We start from the raw sequence: 17,910 nt of genomic DNA, 5'->3' as shown, positions 1-17,910 counted from the left end.
GTGTTTTTTAGTGGCTTCACCATCGAAATCGGTGCGGCGTTCACGGTGCTGCTCGCGTCCAAGATCGGTCTGCCCATCTCGACGACGCACTGCAAGGTCGGTTCGGTGGTATTTGTGGGCCAGGCCAGCGCCCCGAAGAAGCTGTCGGCGGACGAGGAGAAAGCGCTGAAGTTGCGCAGTCCGCACGAGCATCATCACTACGCGACTGGGCAGCAAAAGGCCGTCGACTGGGGCCTGTTCCGGAACATTGTGTACGCGTGGGTGGTGACGGTGCCGGTGGCTGCGCTGCTGAGTGCCGCGTTTATGTACGCGCTGTGTGCGATCGTGTTGTAAGAAGGAGGAGGAGAAGCGGCCAAGAGGAAGGAAGGACATCTCGGAGGAGTTTCTTCAGATTGAGTTGTTGGTTCGTTTTTTTTTAAATCAGGATTATTTTCAGGAAACGGTTTTAGGAGTGCATGAGATGTTGAAAGTTTTGTTTTTTTTTTATCGTAGGAATACAGAGTCTTTGAAAGATGAAAACACACACACACACCCCACACACATACGTTTTTGTATAATGATGTTAGGAAAACGACTGTTTAGGTTTCCCTATCGAAACGCGAACGCGATTGCTTTTAGGTTTTACTCTGTGTACTTAAAATGGAGTCGATTTGAATACATTTGTTGCTGGTCTCAAAGTTTGTGCACACACAAAACTTACAACCCACACTCACACACACACAGAACTCTTTCTCTCTTCTGTAGACGAGGAGAAATAAATGTTTGAAAGCCATGATTAGTGAAGTAACATTACAACAAAAAAAAAACAATAATTAATTTTTAAGTGTAAAATCTCAAACAACAAAAGTGATAACGAAAAAAAGAAAAAACTAGAGCAAAATAAAGCAAAAAACACAAATGAGAGATGAAAAAAAAGCCAAAACAACAATCAAACAAATGAACTCGCCGCACTTGTTTCGAATCAGTCAATTCCGCGTGCAGAGATGGCGTTGTACGATTTTGCAGGAGAAAGAGCACTTCCGTTTTATGATTTCCTACGTTGCTTCTTCCTATGTGTCTGTTTCACTTTCTCTTACTGGGTTGCACAGTCTACTTCACTTGTTTGATCGGGTTTTGTGTTCCAAGGTGTTTGCGTGTTCAGTTTTGAGGTTACCTTTTTGCGCCGAAAGTGATAATACAACAATTCCCCAATTTCTAGCATAGTCGTCCAGACCTCCTGAACGCTATTGTTTGACAATTTAAATTCGCCCTTTTCAAAACTAAAGTATAATTCAAAAGGAGGGTTTTCCTGCAAAGTTTATCAATGTTGCATACAATAACAAAAATTGTATGCAATATGTACCCGACCTGAGTGTCAAATTAGGTCGTTAGGTCATTCAAGCCTTTGGAGGCCTAGAACCGAGTAGGAATCTTCCAAGAAACTTGTGGGTTGTCGGGCGAACGGATTCGTTTATGAAAAATAACTCTCCGTGATGGGCACGAAGTGCCCTGATAGTGCTTATCCTCAAAACGCCAATGTCTTTAAACATCCGGTATCACGGCTTGGGTGAATTTCCCCTCCTTTTAAAGGTACTTGCAAATCTCGACGGTATTTGGGAAGCTTTTGGTGTTGCTTTCAAATTCTACGCATTTTAAACAATATTTTAAAACATTGAATTGTTTGGATTGCTGAACAATAGGGTCCTAAAGCCCTATGTAAATTTTTGTGTACAACGGTAAAAAAACACGATTAAAAACCATTTCCGATCCTTTTTTTACATTTTAATGCAAAAAATTAAATTTACAAGACAACATTTTTTCGATGGATCAACTATGGTCCCCTTGGAACGAGCTGTCACCTAGGCTGTCACGTAGGACCTTTCCTGTCAAAAAAGACCGTGAAGTCAATTTTTTGAAATTGGTTTAAAAATTCATTTTAAATCCTTTGCGGTCGTACAAAGGGTCATTGTACTCAGAAAAATAAGCTTTATCGTTGTGAACAATAATATCCCAAATTTGACAATGTTGACAGTTTCAGAGAAAGGGGGCGTTCTTTTATTACGTAACGCAGTTGGGGAAGAGGGAGGTTTCAAGGCCGTGTTACGCTCCATATAAAAAAAATAAATTTGCATGGACACTTTGCCACGAGGAGGGGGGGGGGATGGGGTCCAAAAATATTTTTTTTTGCGTTACGTAATAAAAGAACGCACCCAAAGTGCTGAATATGTATCAACTCGAATGGTACAAAAATTGTGCCATTTCAATAAAATTGTCATATTCAAATCGCACGGGTCATTGAATCCGTCAATCAGGAACATAACAAAACTTTTCGGTACCTACAAATTTGGTGCCGAATCTTTCCGGCCAGAGTTTGTAGGGTTTGATGTTTGCTGGAGGAGTTGAAAAAATGTCAACAAATCATTTCGTGCATTGAAACCATTCAGATTGGATTCACTAATTGGATTGAATGTCCGCTAAAGCAGATATTAGACAATGACAAACAAACTCGCTTTTTTTCGTGTTTGACAGTTGGACAAATTCGCAAACAATCCAAAATGTATGCAGGTTGACGTTTCTGCAAATATATGCAGGCAAACCTTGAGAAAAACAAACAAAGCAGACTGTCAAAAAGTACGAGTTAGTTTCCAGATGTTAAAAAAAGCCCGCAAATCGGTTTTTATATGGAGATTTTCAGAGAAGGTAACAAATCACCGCTAATTTCACCGGATTTTTTCCTGTAGGGTTGTTTTGCATGCCAAAGTGGACCGAAAGCGCTTTTGGATTAATTTTATTTAAAGCTTTTATTTACTTGTTTTGAATACCCTACAGAAAAAAAAGGTTAAATTTGCCCGCAAAATGTTCCAAGTTTCACTTTTCTCCGTATAGAAACCAGCTTTCGTGCTAACTATTTTGACAGCCCGCCTTGCCTTATTATAATCTACATACTTGTACTCTCTCTGTGTCGATATTGAAGGGACCGTCGAGAGCGGGAGGTTTCAAATTATAGAATTCAAAAATCAAAGCATGCTTTCGAAGGGACTGAAAAATTAATTGACAGATGGAGCAATATTGATATCGAGAAAATCGACAGCTAGAGAGTCGACTGTATTTCGAATAAGAAGCTAATGCGAATGCGGTATCACACGTTTTTTTTTGTTGCAGAAGCTCTGTCGCCTGTGACAGCTCTCTTGGATAAGCCTACCAGACCCACCTTCACATAGTTTCATTTCTATTTAAAAATAATGGAGTCCATGCCAGAGCTAACTATCCCACCACGCCACCTCCTTCGTGCACCCGTGTTAGATCCCGCCGAAACAAAGGCTAAAACTAGACCACCTCGTGGTCAAATCTAGCGTGACCACGTGGTCCGCGGCGCGGTAGTGAATCGTGTAAATGTGTGTTATTTTGACAAACAAAGGCAGAAGAAGTACTAATGTTAAGAGAAACCACTGTTATTGCATTGAATGTTGAATTAATGAAAACCAAATGGAAAACATAAAATCAAAATGAATCCCAACAGCGTAAAACGTTAGACATTTGAACTAATCCTTATAGGACTCGTAAATATGTGTGTGTATCTTACAAAAGAAAACAAATCGTTGACAAAATGCAAATCGTCGTTGCGGCTTTTTTTTCTAATTTATTTTTAATAATGCATCAAGCAGAACAAAACGTCCATTCGGCATTTGACTTCCTTCCTCCGACGCCAAAAATGGGGGAATATTTTGTTTAGTTTTCTATCATTTTTCTTTAAGTCGTCTCTCAGAGGATAAACGAAATAAAAACTAGTACTTAGCGGCTTAAAATCTGTGCGTAGAGAGCAGAAAGCACGTCTCTTTTAGGTTCCACTAAAAGTTTAGCATCAGCGCGCGTCACCACAATAGACACAACACAAATTAGTGAACGTAATTGATAAGTGTTACAAGCAAAATTGAAGGGGGACAGTTGTCTAGAAAATAAGTCATTTCGGTTCTTTTTTACGCAGAGCAAACGCAAACCAAAATCCTCTCATTGACACACACACTCTCAAAGACCCACTTAAGTTTACCAAAATCAATCAGAAATGTCTGCAGACTTAAAAAAAACATCGGTGAAATTTATACTAGAATTATTAATTACTTATATTATTATGATTAGGGTGATACTTACAATTAAATAAAAAAGATGACGTGAGAAAAGAATTACTTAAACAAAAAAAAAACTAAAAAAGCAAGGCAAGGCAACGGTTAAACAACGCAGGAAGACACTTTTCGTAGAACCACGAACGAATCCCGCGCGCTCCGAACCAATCCCGCGGTCAAACCTTCCGTAAAACGAGGGCCCCGCGAAACCACCCAAAAGTCCTAACAATTCGTCGAGCGCACCTCCACTTGAAAAAAAGACTTGAAAATTCTGTCTTCTGAACTTGTTTAACTAGCAACGAAACAAAACAAAACAAAAATCGGTCATCTTTCGGTTTTTGAAACGGCAACGGACCGCACCAACAGCAGCAGAAGCAAAAAGGCAACGTGTTTTGTGATGAAGAAGTCGCAGCAGGGTTAGAGAATTGGGCCAGACGAGAAGAAAGCAAAAGGCAAGCAAGGCGGATGCATTTTCACCCTTTCGCAAATCTCGAATTTATTCTCCGCAAATAAAAGCAGACGAAACTAAGATGATGTTCAAAACATAAAAAACACAATCCAACAATCTCTTGCTGTAAACGTGAACGTAGAGTGTAGTTGCAAAAATTGAAAGGTGTAACAACAAAAAAATATTGTAACGTAACTAGCTGTAAGCAAGCAAATGAAAAGATGAAAAACAAAACAGGAAAAAATAAAACAAGATCCTCAAAACCTGGAATGCGGTGTTGTTGGTTTTAGTTGAATCCGAAATTGTTTATTTGTATTTAATTTTACTGTTTGTCGCTGAAAATTTGTCCAAGAAAAAAGGTGCAGTGTTAATGGTCCTAGGATAACCATCATGGCGAAAGGCTTTGATACTTGAATAGCACCTCCCGGGATGGAAAAGGGTGTTTCATCTTAAGGCGTTTCATTCCGATGCGCGAAATTTTGGATTGCCCTAAGCCCTAAGACGAAGTTCGTCGTAAAAACAAATACTTTTTTGGCGGTCGCAAATATTACAAAAAAAAATCAAAAATTCTCGACGAAAATGGCAATTTTTTTGGACCACCCCACCACGGCGTAGGTCACCCTTATGGCCAAACAGAAAAATACGGGTCGAATTTATTTCGGAACCCCCAGAAAAATGTTGATCCCGATCGGAGAACTTTTTTTCGAATCATGCTGTTTTCGTGGGAAATTGCTTTTATATTTAAATATAGATTTAAATATATAAATAACACTGACCTACAAAAATTTACAAAAATGATTGCGCAGTAGCGTGGCTCACGGATATATCAAAAAGACAAAAGTGTTGCAATAAGGCCCCAAAAGCTAACCTGAAATTTTGAGCGCATTTGGTTAAGGTTTAGTACTTCAACCATTAACCTGAAGTTATAATGAAATTTCAATAAATTTTATTTATTTATGTTTTGCGGTTCGTGGCTGTCCCAAACAAGCAAAAATTGCATGCATTATGTGGGAGTAGCGAACACAAACTTAGGAGAAAAACCATTTTGCCCTGTCTAAATATTTTTGAAACATTCAAAGTGCACGTGTTTCTGGGGACCTCAAACCCGGTCGGAAATGGCGGACGCATCTCTGACGTTCGTCTGGGGGCATGCGCCAGCCATCTGGCAGAATTTCACCCAGATTTGCCCCAGAATTCTGCCATGATTTCTGGCGAATATGACACAAACCGGTCGGGCACGATTCAACCGATTGAACCGGTTGATTTTGTTGCCAGACAACTGGCTGAAATTATGCCCGATTTTCGCCAGATTCGTCTGGCGTTACGCAAAACTTGGCTAGAATAAGTGTGCCAAGTGTGTCTGAACTGCACGACAAACGTCCGCCTGCGCCAGACACTCTTATTTCTTATTTTTTAAGTTAAACAAGTATGCAGTAATTTTTCTAGTGACCCAGACTACGCCTCTACGCATTTATTTACAATTTAAATGATAATGGTGCCATCTTATAGTAGAAAATGTGAAAAACATGCAAAAAATTGGAAAAGTTATGTAAAAACATGAAAAAATAAGATAGGCAAAATGTAATGATAGGAGGTGGTAGAGTAGGCCAAATACTACCGAAAACAAACATGAACTAAACAAGATAAATGCAAATTAAAATACTAAAAATGAAACAAGAAAAACATAAAACAAGAGAAGTAAAGTTTTTCGTTGAACAAAAGTTGCTCAAAATGACCTCCTGAACACGGGAAAAATAAAAAATTTCGAAAAAAAATTTGGCAGTAGAGGGTTAAAATCCACTTGGGGGCAGAATGGACCACCCTTTTCCTTCCTTATAAAAACAATCAAAAGTTATGAAATTTTGGTTAAATGGATTATGTCGCTCCTGGTAGGTTCACAAATCACGTTTAATGCAACATTAGTTGATTTTTTAGTTGTTTTGATGCTTATTTGTAAAAATAGTGTCTTATTTCAACATATTAAAACTATTTCCAAAAATGTTTGTTTTGGTAAGTGAATTTTCATAAAAGTGGTCTAAATTCATGGAAACTATGTTAGAAAGGTCCCTTAAGTCATTTATTATCTCCCTTCAACGTTTTATTAGACAAAATTGCTTGTTTTCTAAGGTGGCCCATTCTGCCCCGCAGGGTGCACCCTGGAAAAGTAGTCGAAAAATATTTTTTTTTAAATTGCATCAAAAATAGTTTTAAGCTAAAAATTTCATCAACGAAGTATACAACATTGAAGGGAACATCCCAAAGCATAACCCTACTACACTGAATTCATAAATTTGTATGTTTTTCTATGGTTTTTGGTGCATTTTTATAAGGCGGGCCGCAAAGGATTTAAAATTGAATTTTAAATCAATTTTTAATAAATTAACATTTAGGCCCTTCTTGACAGAAAAGTTCCTACTCGACAGCTTCCAAGGGGACCATAGCTGATACATCGAAAAAATGTTGTCTAGTCAATTTATTTATTTGCATTCAAACGAAAAAAAGTGATCAGAAATGGTATTTAAACGTGTTTTCTACGTTTTCTACCGTTGTACATAAAAATTGACATATATGTTTACATGAAAAAAAAACAAATATTGAATCAAAAATATAATCAAATAGAATTTTTATGTTCTTTCGTTTTTTAAGGATGACAAAAAATATTAGCTCGAAATCCAAATTTTATAATTTCTAAACTAATATTTCAAACATGTTTTACAAGTTTAAGTCAAAAATGGCAAATAAAACTACTTATTTGCACGCTGAGTTTCAATAATAAACTTCCGCAAAAATAGCATAGTATGGCATTGGTGTCTAGCCTTAGATGCTACTTCGTTATTGACCAGGACCTCCAAAAATTGCTCCGTGGACCCCAGATAAAAAGTAGGAACCAATCATCACCACTTCGCAATTTTCAAAGGCCCTATCATGCTGATCAATACCGACGCCGGCCCCGACCAGTGGTAAGACACGGGGAAGTGTATGGGAATGTTAGCCGATACTTGAGTGATGGAGACCGCTAAATCGGCTGCGTCTCCGACAAAGTATCACATGAGTCTTGAGGGGTTTTTTTTTAAATCGAACGCGTGCCAACCGAGCATTAGTGCTAATGGCTGGACTTATCAGTATATTTTAACCTCGATTTTAACTGTTTATACGATAACGCGAGCAAATATCAAAATAGTAAATAAAAGACTCTTTAATCTTCATAAAATGGATAGTTTGATGATTTAAAACTAAAACTGCCAGTTGGAATAAGTTATTACGATCAACAAATTTGAACGAAAAGAAAAGAGGACACCGCGTAAACGTAAACGATTGTGATGAAATTGAAACAATAACTTAAACGACCTAAACCGGCGGCGTGCCTTCCGATCAACGATGATAAAAGAAGGACTTATTAAAAATGAAGTATCAAATAAAAGGCTCCGAAAAACACGATGCAGAGTAACCGCGGGGTCCCGCTGCTCACAATCGAATCTTAACAGCGATACAACGAAAATGGAAGAGATGGAAATGCAAAAACGAGTCTGGGCGTCCCCGTGGCCAGCGCACTAATGGTCTATCCTAAATGTCAGCGTGTCTTTCGATAAACGATTCTATAGAAATGACTTTTTCACCGTGAAAATTTAACACATTATTTGAAAAATTAATGCACAATTTACCCGACGTCGTGCCTTCTAATCAACGATGATATAGGAAGGGCTTATCACAAAACCAAACAAACAATCATCATTGAAAAAAATGACGCTCGAAACATGAAAAATCTTGCAAGGCACACGCGTTGCTCCACCGTCCACAATTGACTCAGTTCAAGGCACTAGCTTTTATGTAGCAAAAGTTATGGCAAATTTAATTATCAAAAAGGCCGAAAGAACTGCAATAAGCAATGCAAAAAAAATTGCAATCCGCAAAAAATAAAAAAATAAATTCATTATAAGTACTAATAGTTAGTAACAATTAATCCGGCAATAAATAGGTTTGTTGAGGCAAACATTACGATCGAATGCTGTAGCAATAGCGTGATTTCTTTCTTACTAAAAAACAGCGAAACAAGTTTACAGTGACTTTGCTTTATTGATTGCTTGGAAAGGAACGTAAAAGCGCAAATTCTTTTCTTGGTTAAGTGACTATAGTTTCGACTGGAATAAAACCCAATTCACGCAGCATTCCTACCGGGCTTGATCGGACATAACAAATCTCTTACTTTGCAGTGTAAGCGCTTTTAACTTTGTTTTAGTGTATTGTATTTATTTCTTGTCATAATTTTCCAGCTATGCATTGGGTTACAATTATTATTCTCTTTAGTGTACAACAATTGCTTGCTAACGGACTAACTTTCGTTTCGTGCTTTTGTTTTTGCGTCCAAAGAAATATAGAAACTGAAATGCTTGTTTACGGGTCAAACTGTTTTGAAGTTATATTTTGAACTCTGCTTTCTTTAAAATGCCTATAGAATGTCTAAACCTTAACCGATAATAAGTCCACAGCCCAGCCGGAACTGATTCTTGGTGTGGTTCAGGATGCCACTGAGTGCGAACGTGAATGGCAGCGGCTGTAGCTTCTTCTCGAGCACGGCGGCCACCGTCCAGTTCGTGTCCACCATGCCACGGAACACGAGCTCGGACTTGGGCAGATCGATCTGGTAGCCGACGGTGGCGACCGCTTCCTGCATCCGCAAGTTGGCCTCGACTTCGACGCCGAGCTGCAACTGTTCGCTGGCCCTTTGGTAGTAGCACAGGTGGACCCCCGCGACGCCGATCGTGCCCGACCAGGTGGACAGTTCGGTGGCGTACCGGGCGGCGGCGGACATGATCGCAATCTGGCCACCGGGAACGGCCGGACCGTACTGGTATGCGAGCTCTCCTCCCAGCGTCAGACGGTTGGTTACCTACGGGTGGGAAGGGGGGAAATGAGTTTAGCTGCTGTTTGAAGAGGTATGAGAAACAAATTCTCCTATTTTGGTCCTGACTTCGATCGGTAACTAGGTTGGGAACATGCCCCAGTAGGGTGGAATCAAAATAAGCCACATTTTTTTTGGTTCATTCTGCGAAAATCACGTTTTAGATTAGTTTTTAGTACTCTGTATCTTGTCCCGCCCGAGTGGATCAATCGGACCGCGCACTGGACTCCAATCCAGAGGTCGCTGGTTCGAATCCCGCGGCGGGCGCTCTAAAATTCTTTGTGTAAATATGGGTATTCGGCGCCGTCGCTCCGTGCCATACTTTCATACACTTAGGAGCCCAGGGCGGCGAAGTCCTTGTAGATAAAAAGGAAGACACTAGTGGTTGGTACTAGCAATGGTGGCCGACAGCTATAAAGTCAACTTCGTTTCGTATCTTTTGACAAGGCAATATACATTCTTCAGAAAAGTTTTAGAACATATTCTGAATTTCAACCCTATTGCATTGGTTTTTCAAATTTGATTAAATATAAATATTATAAAAATCAAAAAGCAAAACTATGTTATCGCTTTGCGCCAATCACACTAGCAGGTGGCCATAAATCGAAAAGCCGACACACTCTTATTATTGTTTTTGGGTTTTTTTTCGATAATACAGCAATTCCCCACGAAAACAGCATGATTCGAAAAAAAAAGTTCTCCGATCGAGCTCAATTTTTTTCTGGGGGATCCTTGGCCGAAATAATTAGACCCGTATTTTTTCGTTTGGCCATTAGGGTGACCTACGCCGTGTCAGGGTGGTTCGAAAAATCATATCTCCGCGCCATTTCATCCGATTTTAGCTGTCCTAGACGCAAAAGAAAGGTGATTAGTTTGGCTATTTGGGAAAAATAGTAAGAAGTTTCAAAAATCTAGCATAACATTTGAAAAGGTTGAATGAAAACATAAAATGCTGTTTTGAAGGTCTCGGGACCAAAGAGCCTATGTCTGAAAATATTGTTATCGGATTCCTCGGAAAATTGCACATAACATATCAAAAAATGGTGAAGTTATGTTTTCAATACTCTGTGATACGATTTTTTGAAAATAAAAACTGGGTTTTTCGACGCGCCTCGAGCAAAAATGGGAAAATGACGAAAACGGGAAAAAATTGACTTTTTTCACTAAAACTGCGATAACTTTAAAATTTCAGCGATGACCTATACATGTTAGGGTACCAACATTTTTGTAATAAAAAAAAGCAACTTTTGGTACCATAACATCTATACTGCCGTTCTACGCATAATTGTCCCATGTTCAAAAAAGTGCAACTGAGAAAAACGCGATTGAAATTTTTCGACCGATTTCTGTGTTTCTACGCATAATTGTCCCGTGGGTTCCTATTCGCCCTATGTGTCCCTAATCGCCCCAGTTAGCAGTTTATCACCCTTATTTGTGATCCTCTTGCTATACAACAGGTAAACAAGGCATAATGCTTAGTAAAACTAATGATTCCGTGTAAGAGAATACTTGGTGGGACAATTATGCGTAGAAGTTCAACGATGGGACAAACAGACTTGGTGTTGTTTTTGATGAGTTTCCGAACAAAGTACCAGATTTTATGTGTTTTTCTTAAAGTACACATCAGACTAAAATTAAATATGGCATAAAGTCAAAATCGTCAAAAACTGACATGGGACAATTATTCGTAGAACGGCAGTATAGGTCATCGCTGAAATTTTCAAGTTATCGCAGTTTTAGTGAAAAAATTCGATTTTTTCCCGTTATCGTCATTTTCCCATTTTTGCGCGTGGCGCGTCGAAAAATCCAGTTTTTATTTTCAAAAAATCGTATCTCAGAGTATCGAAAACATAACTTCACCATTTTTTGATATGTTATGTGAAATTTTCCGAGGAATCCGATAAAAATATTTTCAGACATAGGCTCTTTGGTCCCGAGACCTTCAAAACAACATTTTATGTTTTCATACGACCTTTTCAAATGTTAAGCTAGATTTTTGAAACTTCTTACTATTTTTCCCAAATAGCCAAACTAATCACCTTTCTTTTGCGTCTAGGACAGCTAAAATCGGATGAAATGGCGCGGAGATATGACTTTTTGAAAAAAGTGTTTTTTGCGAAAAATGACGAAAATGGCAATTTTTCAGACCACCCTAACACGGCGTAGGTCACCCTAATGGCCAAACAAAACAATACGGGTCTAATTATTTCGGCCAAGGATCCCCCAGAAAAAAATTGAGCTCGATCGGAGAACTTTTTTTTCGAATCATGCTGTTTTCGTGGGGAATTAATTGCTGAATAAACATTCTTACTAAGAAATATAAGGAGTTTGAAGGTCGTAGGTTAAAAATTCGCTAAATGGCAGCATGTCAAAGACGAAAGTGGAAAGAAAAAATATGTTTTTTGACAAAAAAAAAGTTTTTGTTTCATGGTTGTACTGTGGTGCTAAAAAAAATTGAATGGCGGTCCAAATTTAAAGCTCACATGAGCTTGCGGGCCAATTGTGGAAAAAAATTTAAAAAAAGAAAAAATCATCTATCGGTTTAAGTTTTTTTTTAATTTTCAGGTATTTTTAGAACATTTTCGTCATTTAAATATTTGAAAATTCTAGGAATTCTGCCGCTCTAATCTAGTCCGTCCCATATGCAAAAACAGCAAGCCGAGAAAAACGCAAGACAAAATTGTCCCGCCCATAAGGCTACGTGTTAGAATTGCACGAAAAAGTGAAATTTGGTGTGGTTTTCTGGAATAAACCACTAAATTTTATTGATTTTTCTGATAATTCACATGATTTTGAACCAAACTGCATCATTAACTTAAAATTGACGAAATTACATATGGGACGGACTTGATTTGAGCGGCAGTAAAACGCTCAACCAAACCACAAAATTCTATTGTTTTTTCTCAAAATTTATTTTCCCTAAAAGAGCACTCAGCTAGCAAAATCTTAACTTAGAAATATGTACCCTCCCTGTAAAGACTTATGAATTGATCTGAGTTGAAAGGTTCTCCAAATCTCTGAATTCCGAATGTAACATCCTGGAGCAGAACTGTTAATTTCTAATAAACACTAATTGAATTAAATTGAAATATTAGAAAACATACAAAAAACAGTTTTCAATCCATTGGTTTAAATTTTATTAAAATCAGAAAATCAAAAAAAAAAACCAGCACCAAATTTTTTATCTGCTTTTCATAGCAACTTCCGTGCCTCAATAATCGTGATTTCACAAATATAACGAAAGTTAAAAGGTTGTGTTTTAATTGCTTTTTTTTTGGGATTGCCTCAAAAGGCTGAAACTCAAAAGGCAGAATCTCAGAAGGCCGAAATTCAAAAGGCCCAATTTTATATTTTGCCCAGAAGGCAGAACGTCTCAAAAGGCCGATTGTCTCGAAAGGCAGAATGATTATGGAATTGAGAATTTTGTTCATATTGTCACGATTTTCATTGATTGTGATATTCAAAGATACAGTAAACTTACAAACTGTGTTCATTTTTTATAATTTTAAGGGGTTACATACATGTAAATCGGCAAAAATGTCAGAGGCTGGTAAGAGCACAAATTTGAACTTTTTTTTAATCTGTATTCAGGGTATTGAAATATACATTTTCATCTCAATTAAATTTGAGGACACTTGGTTGCATCGTTGCTGAGATATAGCTATTTGAAGTTAGCAGTTTCAAAAAACGGGTGCCACGATATCTCAACACTGCTTTGACCAAATCGGCTCAAAATTTTGGTGAAGACTCGTTAAACCGGTCCTGTGTGTATGACGAAGGCCGATTTTCAAAAACTCAATTTAATAAAAAGATTAAAATATTTTTGTTTATCATATAAAAAAATCGTCAGTTTTTGATTTTTGTATTTTTTTGAAAAGCAAAATTTCAAAATCGGGCTTCGTCATGCACACGGGATATGTCTCGGGAGTCTTCACCCCAAATTTCAGCCAGTTTGGTCCATCCCATCTCGAGATATCGTGGCACCCGTAAATCAACTCGGTGTTTAGAGAAAAACGTTCACAAAGTTTAACAGTTCGCTTTGCGCATGGCAAATTTGTGAACCTAATTCGTCTCTTACTCAGTTCAGTCACGAAATATCTTCATGAAACTTTCAGGAGTTATTGAAAATCGTTTTTTTAGTGAACTTAGTGAATTTTCTGTAATATGAAATTTTGTGATTTTCTACATGTATGTAACCTCTTAAGCGAAATTAGTACATAATGAGTACATTCTGTTTATCTTTACCCATCATATTGTTACCATCATTGGTTACCATGCATACAAGTGAGTAGACTAGAATGAATTAAAGCATTTCAGAAGTGTTTCAATCTTGTTGTTTATTGAATTATGGTGACGATAACCGAAATTTGATCATTCGTCAGCAAGTACTTAAATTAATTCAAATAATTACATTTAATTTTTTGCGACGAATAAATAGAAACTTTTTAAATTTAGTTAGCAGCAATGCTAGAAAGTTATGCCTTCTTTATTTCGAAACCAATTTTTATTACATAACTATGGTTTATAAAAATAATAATAGCAAACCGCACCCAAAAAGGCGGAAACGCATTACAAACGAAGTTTGAAATGCGTTTCCGCCTTTTTGGGCGCGGTTTGCCTTATGAGATTCGGCCTTTTGAGCATTCGGTCTATGAGAATTGTGCCTTGCGAGTAATTAGGCCTTTCGGGATTCGGCCTTTTGAGATTCGGCCTTTCGTAGGAGACCCTTTTTTTTATTTATTTATTAAATTTATTTTAAAAGGGGTGACACTAATTTTGTAAAAGTGTGTAGTTTTATTTTTAAATAATGTGCTATCTAAATTATAAATAGTTGCTTAAGGATTTTTCAAAAATTGGGTCCTAAAATGAAGCTTAAGGGGTTACATACATGTAAATCGGCAAAAATGTCAGAGGTTGGTTTGAGCACACACTTAAACTTTTTTCAAAATCTGTTTTCAGGGCATTAAAATATTCCTTTTCATCTATTAACAAAACAAATTTGAAGACATTTGGTTGTAGCATTGCCGAGATATAGCAATTTGATGTTAGCAGTTTCAAAAAGCGGGTGCCACGATATCTCAACATTGCTTCGACCAAATCGACTCAAAATTTTGGTGAAGACTCATTAAACCGGTCCCGTGTGCATGACGAGGGTTGATTTTAAAAAAAATTATTTAAAAAAAAGATAAAAATATTTTTCTGTTTTTCATATGAAAAATCGCCAGTTTTTGATTTTTGTATTTTTTGAAAATTCAAAATTTCAAAATCGGGCTTCGTCATGCACACGGGATATGTCTTGGGAGTCTTCACCCAAAATTTCAGCCAATTTGGTCCGTCCCATCTCGAGATATCGTGGCACCCGTAAATCAACTTGGTGTTCAGAGAAAAACGCTCAGAAAGTTAGACAGTTTGCTTTGCGCATGGCAAAACTCTGAGCTTAAATCGTCTCTAACTCAGTTAAATCATGAAATACCTTCATGAAACTTTCAGGAGTGATTGAAAATCATCTTTTAAGTGGATTTAATAAATTTTCTGTAATATGAAATTTTGTTATTTTCTACATGTATGTAACCCATTAAATATATGATAGTATTGTTTACAACGACAAAGCTTATTTAGTTGAATTAAAAGTTAGCAAAATTAAGTTTAGATAAGTTTTTTATAGACTTTCCAGACTTATATAAACTTTTATACTAAGTATTTAGTAAACTTTTTATTCAATCCAAATTATTTTTTTAATCAGTCAAGGATGCCTATTTGGAGTTGGGAGGCTGGATTTATGGTGATTTGTCAACAAATAACATTGTTTATGTTAATTTTTCGAAAGGTGTACACACTTTTTTTGCACCTTTTTTGATTTCTGTAATAGTATTTGTTATATAACTTTTTATGGAAATCATCTTTTCATGAGCTTTTTGTAGCAAAATGTCTGGCATGAGTTTCTGAACAAAACGTAGTACTAGGTTTCTGTCAACATTAAATTGTTTAGATGTTTCATCACAATATGTGCATAGTGCCCAAGGGGTGTTAAAACTTTTTTTACATACTGTAACTGTCCCATATTTAATTATGTCGATTGAGTTATTGAAGCAGTATGGTTTCAAATCCTGTTGTTTTCTAGAAAATCCTATAAAAATTGCTCAAAATGACTCTCCTTTCTATTGAGTATCGAGCGAAATAATCATGTCCCAACATAATCGCTAAAGTGTGTCAGTTTGCTACATCCTAGTATGCACTGTAACTGAATGTAACAAATCCAACTTACCGCTTGAAGATAGTGGCTCACAATCACGCCCGAGTCGTTGATAATGTTCGGATTTCCGACGGTGATCGATGCCGTGTAATCATCCCCCTTAAAGTCAGTTGCGAGCTGGGCGGCAGTGATCTTGCTGTTCTGGATTTGGGACGCAAACTTGCAGCGCACGAACGGCGTCAGCTGGTGGATGATGTTCGCGTTCAGGTTGCCGGCCGGATCAATGTCCCCGAGGATCACCGGGAACGCTTCCGTGGGGGAGGTCTGCTTGGTGCCAACGTAGGTGGCCCCGAACCGGTATCCGCTCGTGTTGGACGAGTTGAGGTTAATCGTGTGCGACACCTGGAAGTGATTGCTGAGGCCCTTGTTGATCATCAGTTTGGCCCCCTCGAAATTGGCCGGCATCACGTCCTTGCACTTTTTGTGCAGTTCATCCATCGTGCCAGGATTTGTCAGAGGCGGTTGCTCCGGCTCCGCCGAAGGTTTACCGGTGGCAGCGAAGGCGGGTTCTGCTGGGAGGGGCGGCGGAAGGCCACCACCGGCAGCGATCGGTTTGGAAGCAGCGAGCACGTTTCCCATGGCTCTCTCGCACTTTCTACCCACTCGATTCCCGAAAAAACACGAATCCGAAAAACTCACGGGTGGCGCAGCACTAGAATCTACCTCTTGGTGGCAAGTCTAGTGCAAATTCTGCATCGATTACGCAAAAGATAACCGTCCTCACGCAAGATCCGAAAAAACACGGCCGAACGAAACGCGTTCTACAAAATTGATGTGAGAAAAACATTGACAGATCGATGACAGTTCGAGGGCTGATTACGTAAGCCAGTGTTGCCAGCAAACACGATGAAAACAAAAATCATGCGGTAGCGCTGGGCGGTATTTCTTGGAGAACGAAATGGGTAAGTTTGAAGGTACTCAATATTGAGTAAAGGCATAGAATAGCCATTTATAGAATGGCCACTCATTAATCGACCAAGAGACAAAACAGTGCTGCCTACCTGAGATTGGAGGCGAAATAAGGAGCTAACCTACCCGGCGCATTCATGATGCAAGGTGATCGATAGCTAAGTATTGAATATTATTTTACAAATGTCAAATTTAATCCAGAAAAAAAAATCAATAAATTTAGTTGCTGGTTTACATGGTTTGTTTTATCAGAAGGTGGCGTCAGGTGGCACTGTTTATTTACAAAAGGTTAAAAAAAATCACACCGTCTTTGCAGACTGAATAGTGATATTAAATCCCATATGGGATTCCACGAGAAATATTTCTCGTAAAACCGACCTTTAGGAATGAAGCTTTCCGGAACGGACGTAAGAATCGTGTACGTATTCAATGCCCCACAACTTTGTCGAAGGTTGCAAAAAATCCGAGTTCTTCCAGATTTAGGATTTTTTGAGCAAAACGTGTTTTTTGTTAAATACTTCCCATATAACCCTGGCATACTTTAAAGTATATAAACCGATTTCCTTTAATAGCATTGCTAATAATACTCAAGGATCATTTCGGCTCGCTTTGCACCCTTTGAAAAAGTTGCAGGAAATTGTTTGCACACACATAAACAGCTTGTGTGTACAATTGTCGCTTACGACTTTCAGAAAATAGGAATTTTAAATTAATACCAGATAATGTCTGGGGCAAAGGTAAAAGAGGCAAAACTATTTTGGCGAGCTGATCTACGTGATCCTTGATGTTGACGGAAAGTGGATTCTAGCACGCAAGCTGAAAAAATAGGTGGATTCTTCCAAGTGATGCCGTTGTAATGAATCATTTTTTTTTCCGTTTGTGTCGGATATTTTGTTAAATGCGCCGAACCACAAAAAAGGTGATTGTGGAGATATGTTAAAAAACCAAGCAAAAACCGAATTTTGAAAGTACAGATAGATGTGCATCAGGCCTCTCTGATAGCTTACAAGTTTTTACTAATCGGTTTTCGCGAAGGGCGTAATTGGGTCCTAAAATGAAGCTTAGATTGCTGATATTATTGTTTACAGCGATAAAGCTTATTTTTCTGAGTACAATGACCCTTTGTACGACCATAAAGAGTTTAAAATGGATTTTTAAATCAATTTTGAAAAATTAACCTCGCGGTCCTTCTTGACAGAAAAGCTCCTACTTGACAGCTCGTTCCAAGGGGACCATAGTTGATCCATCGAAAAAATGTTGTCTTGTCAATTTTTTTTTTGCAATAAAATGAAAAAAAGTG

At 38.0% G+C, this 17,910-nt stretch overlaps 2 protein-coding genes across 3 annotated transcripts in view; one reads left to right on the top strand and one right to left on the bottom strand.

The window, feature by feature from the left end:
* The window catches only part of LOC120423429 (sodium-dependent phosphate transporter 2), a 121,791-nt gene extending 116,973 nt beyond the window's left edge, over positions 1-4,818 (top strand). For both annotated transcript variants that reach the window (XM_039587234.2, XM_039587233.2), the window contains exon 7: positions 12-4,818. In XM_039587234.2, coding sequence (XP_039443168.1) covers positions 12-333 — 322 coding nt within the window. In that variant the 3' untranslated portion in view covers positions 334-4,818. The remainder of the gene's footprint in view (positions 1-11) is intronic.
* Positions 4,819-8,598: 3,780 nt separating this feature from the next.
* LOC120423439 (mitochondrial import receptor subunit TOM40 homolog 1-like) lies at positions 8,599-16,482 on the bottom strand. Its single transcript, XM_039587255.2, has 2 exons — positions 15,714-16,482; positions 8,599-9,436 (listed from the first exon to the last, which is right to left on the bottom strand). Exons 1-2 carry the CDS (start codon positions 16,278-16,280, stop codon positions 9,014-9,016), a joined length of 990 nt encoding a protein of 329 aa, XP_039443189.1. The 5' UTR covers positions 16,281-16,482; the 3' UTR covers positions 8,599-9,013.
* Between the last annotated feature and the right edge of the window lie 1,428 nt (positions 16,483-17,910).

Source organism: Culex pipiens, chromosome 3 (assembly GCF_016801865.2).
Source record: "Culex pipiens pallens isolate TS chromosome 3, TS_CPP_V2, whole genome shotgun sequence".
Taxonomy (NCBI): domain Eukaryota; kingdom Metazoa; phylum Arthropoda; class Insecta; order Diptera; family Culicidae; genus Culex; species Culex pipiens.
This window is presented reverse-complemented; position numbering and strand designations above follow the sequence as displayed.

Excerpts from the sequence above, each read along its gene's own strand:
- LOC120423439 (XM_039587255.2), bottom strand. The coding sequence starts at position 16,280 with ATGGGAAACGTGCTCGCTGCTTCCAAACCGATCGCTGCCGGTGGTGGC. Across the intron at positions 9,437-15,713 it reads TGAGCCACTATCTTCAAGCG|GTAACCAACCGTCTGACGCT; the intron begins GTAAGTTGGATT and ends TCCCACCCGTAG.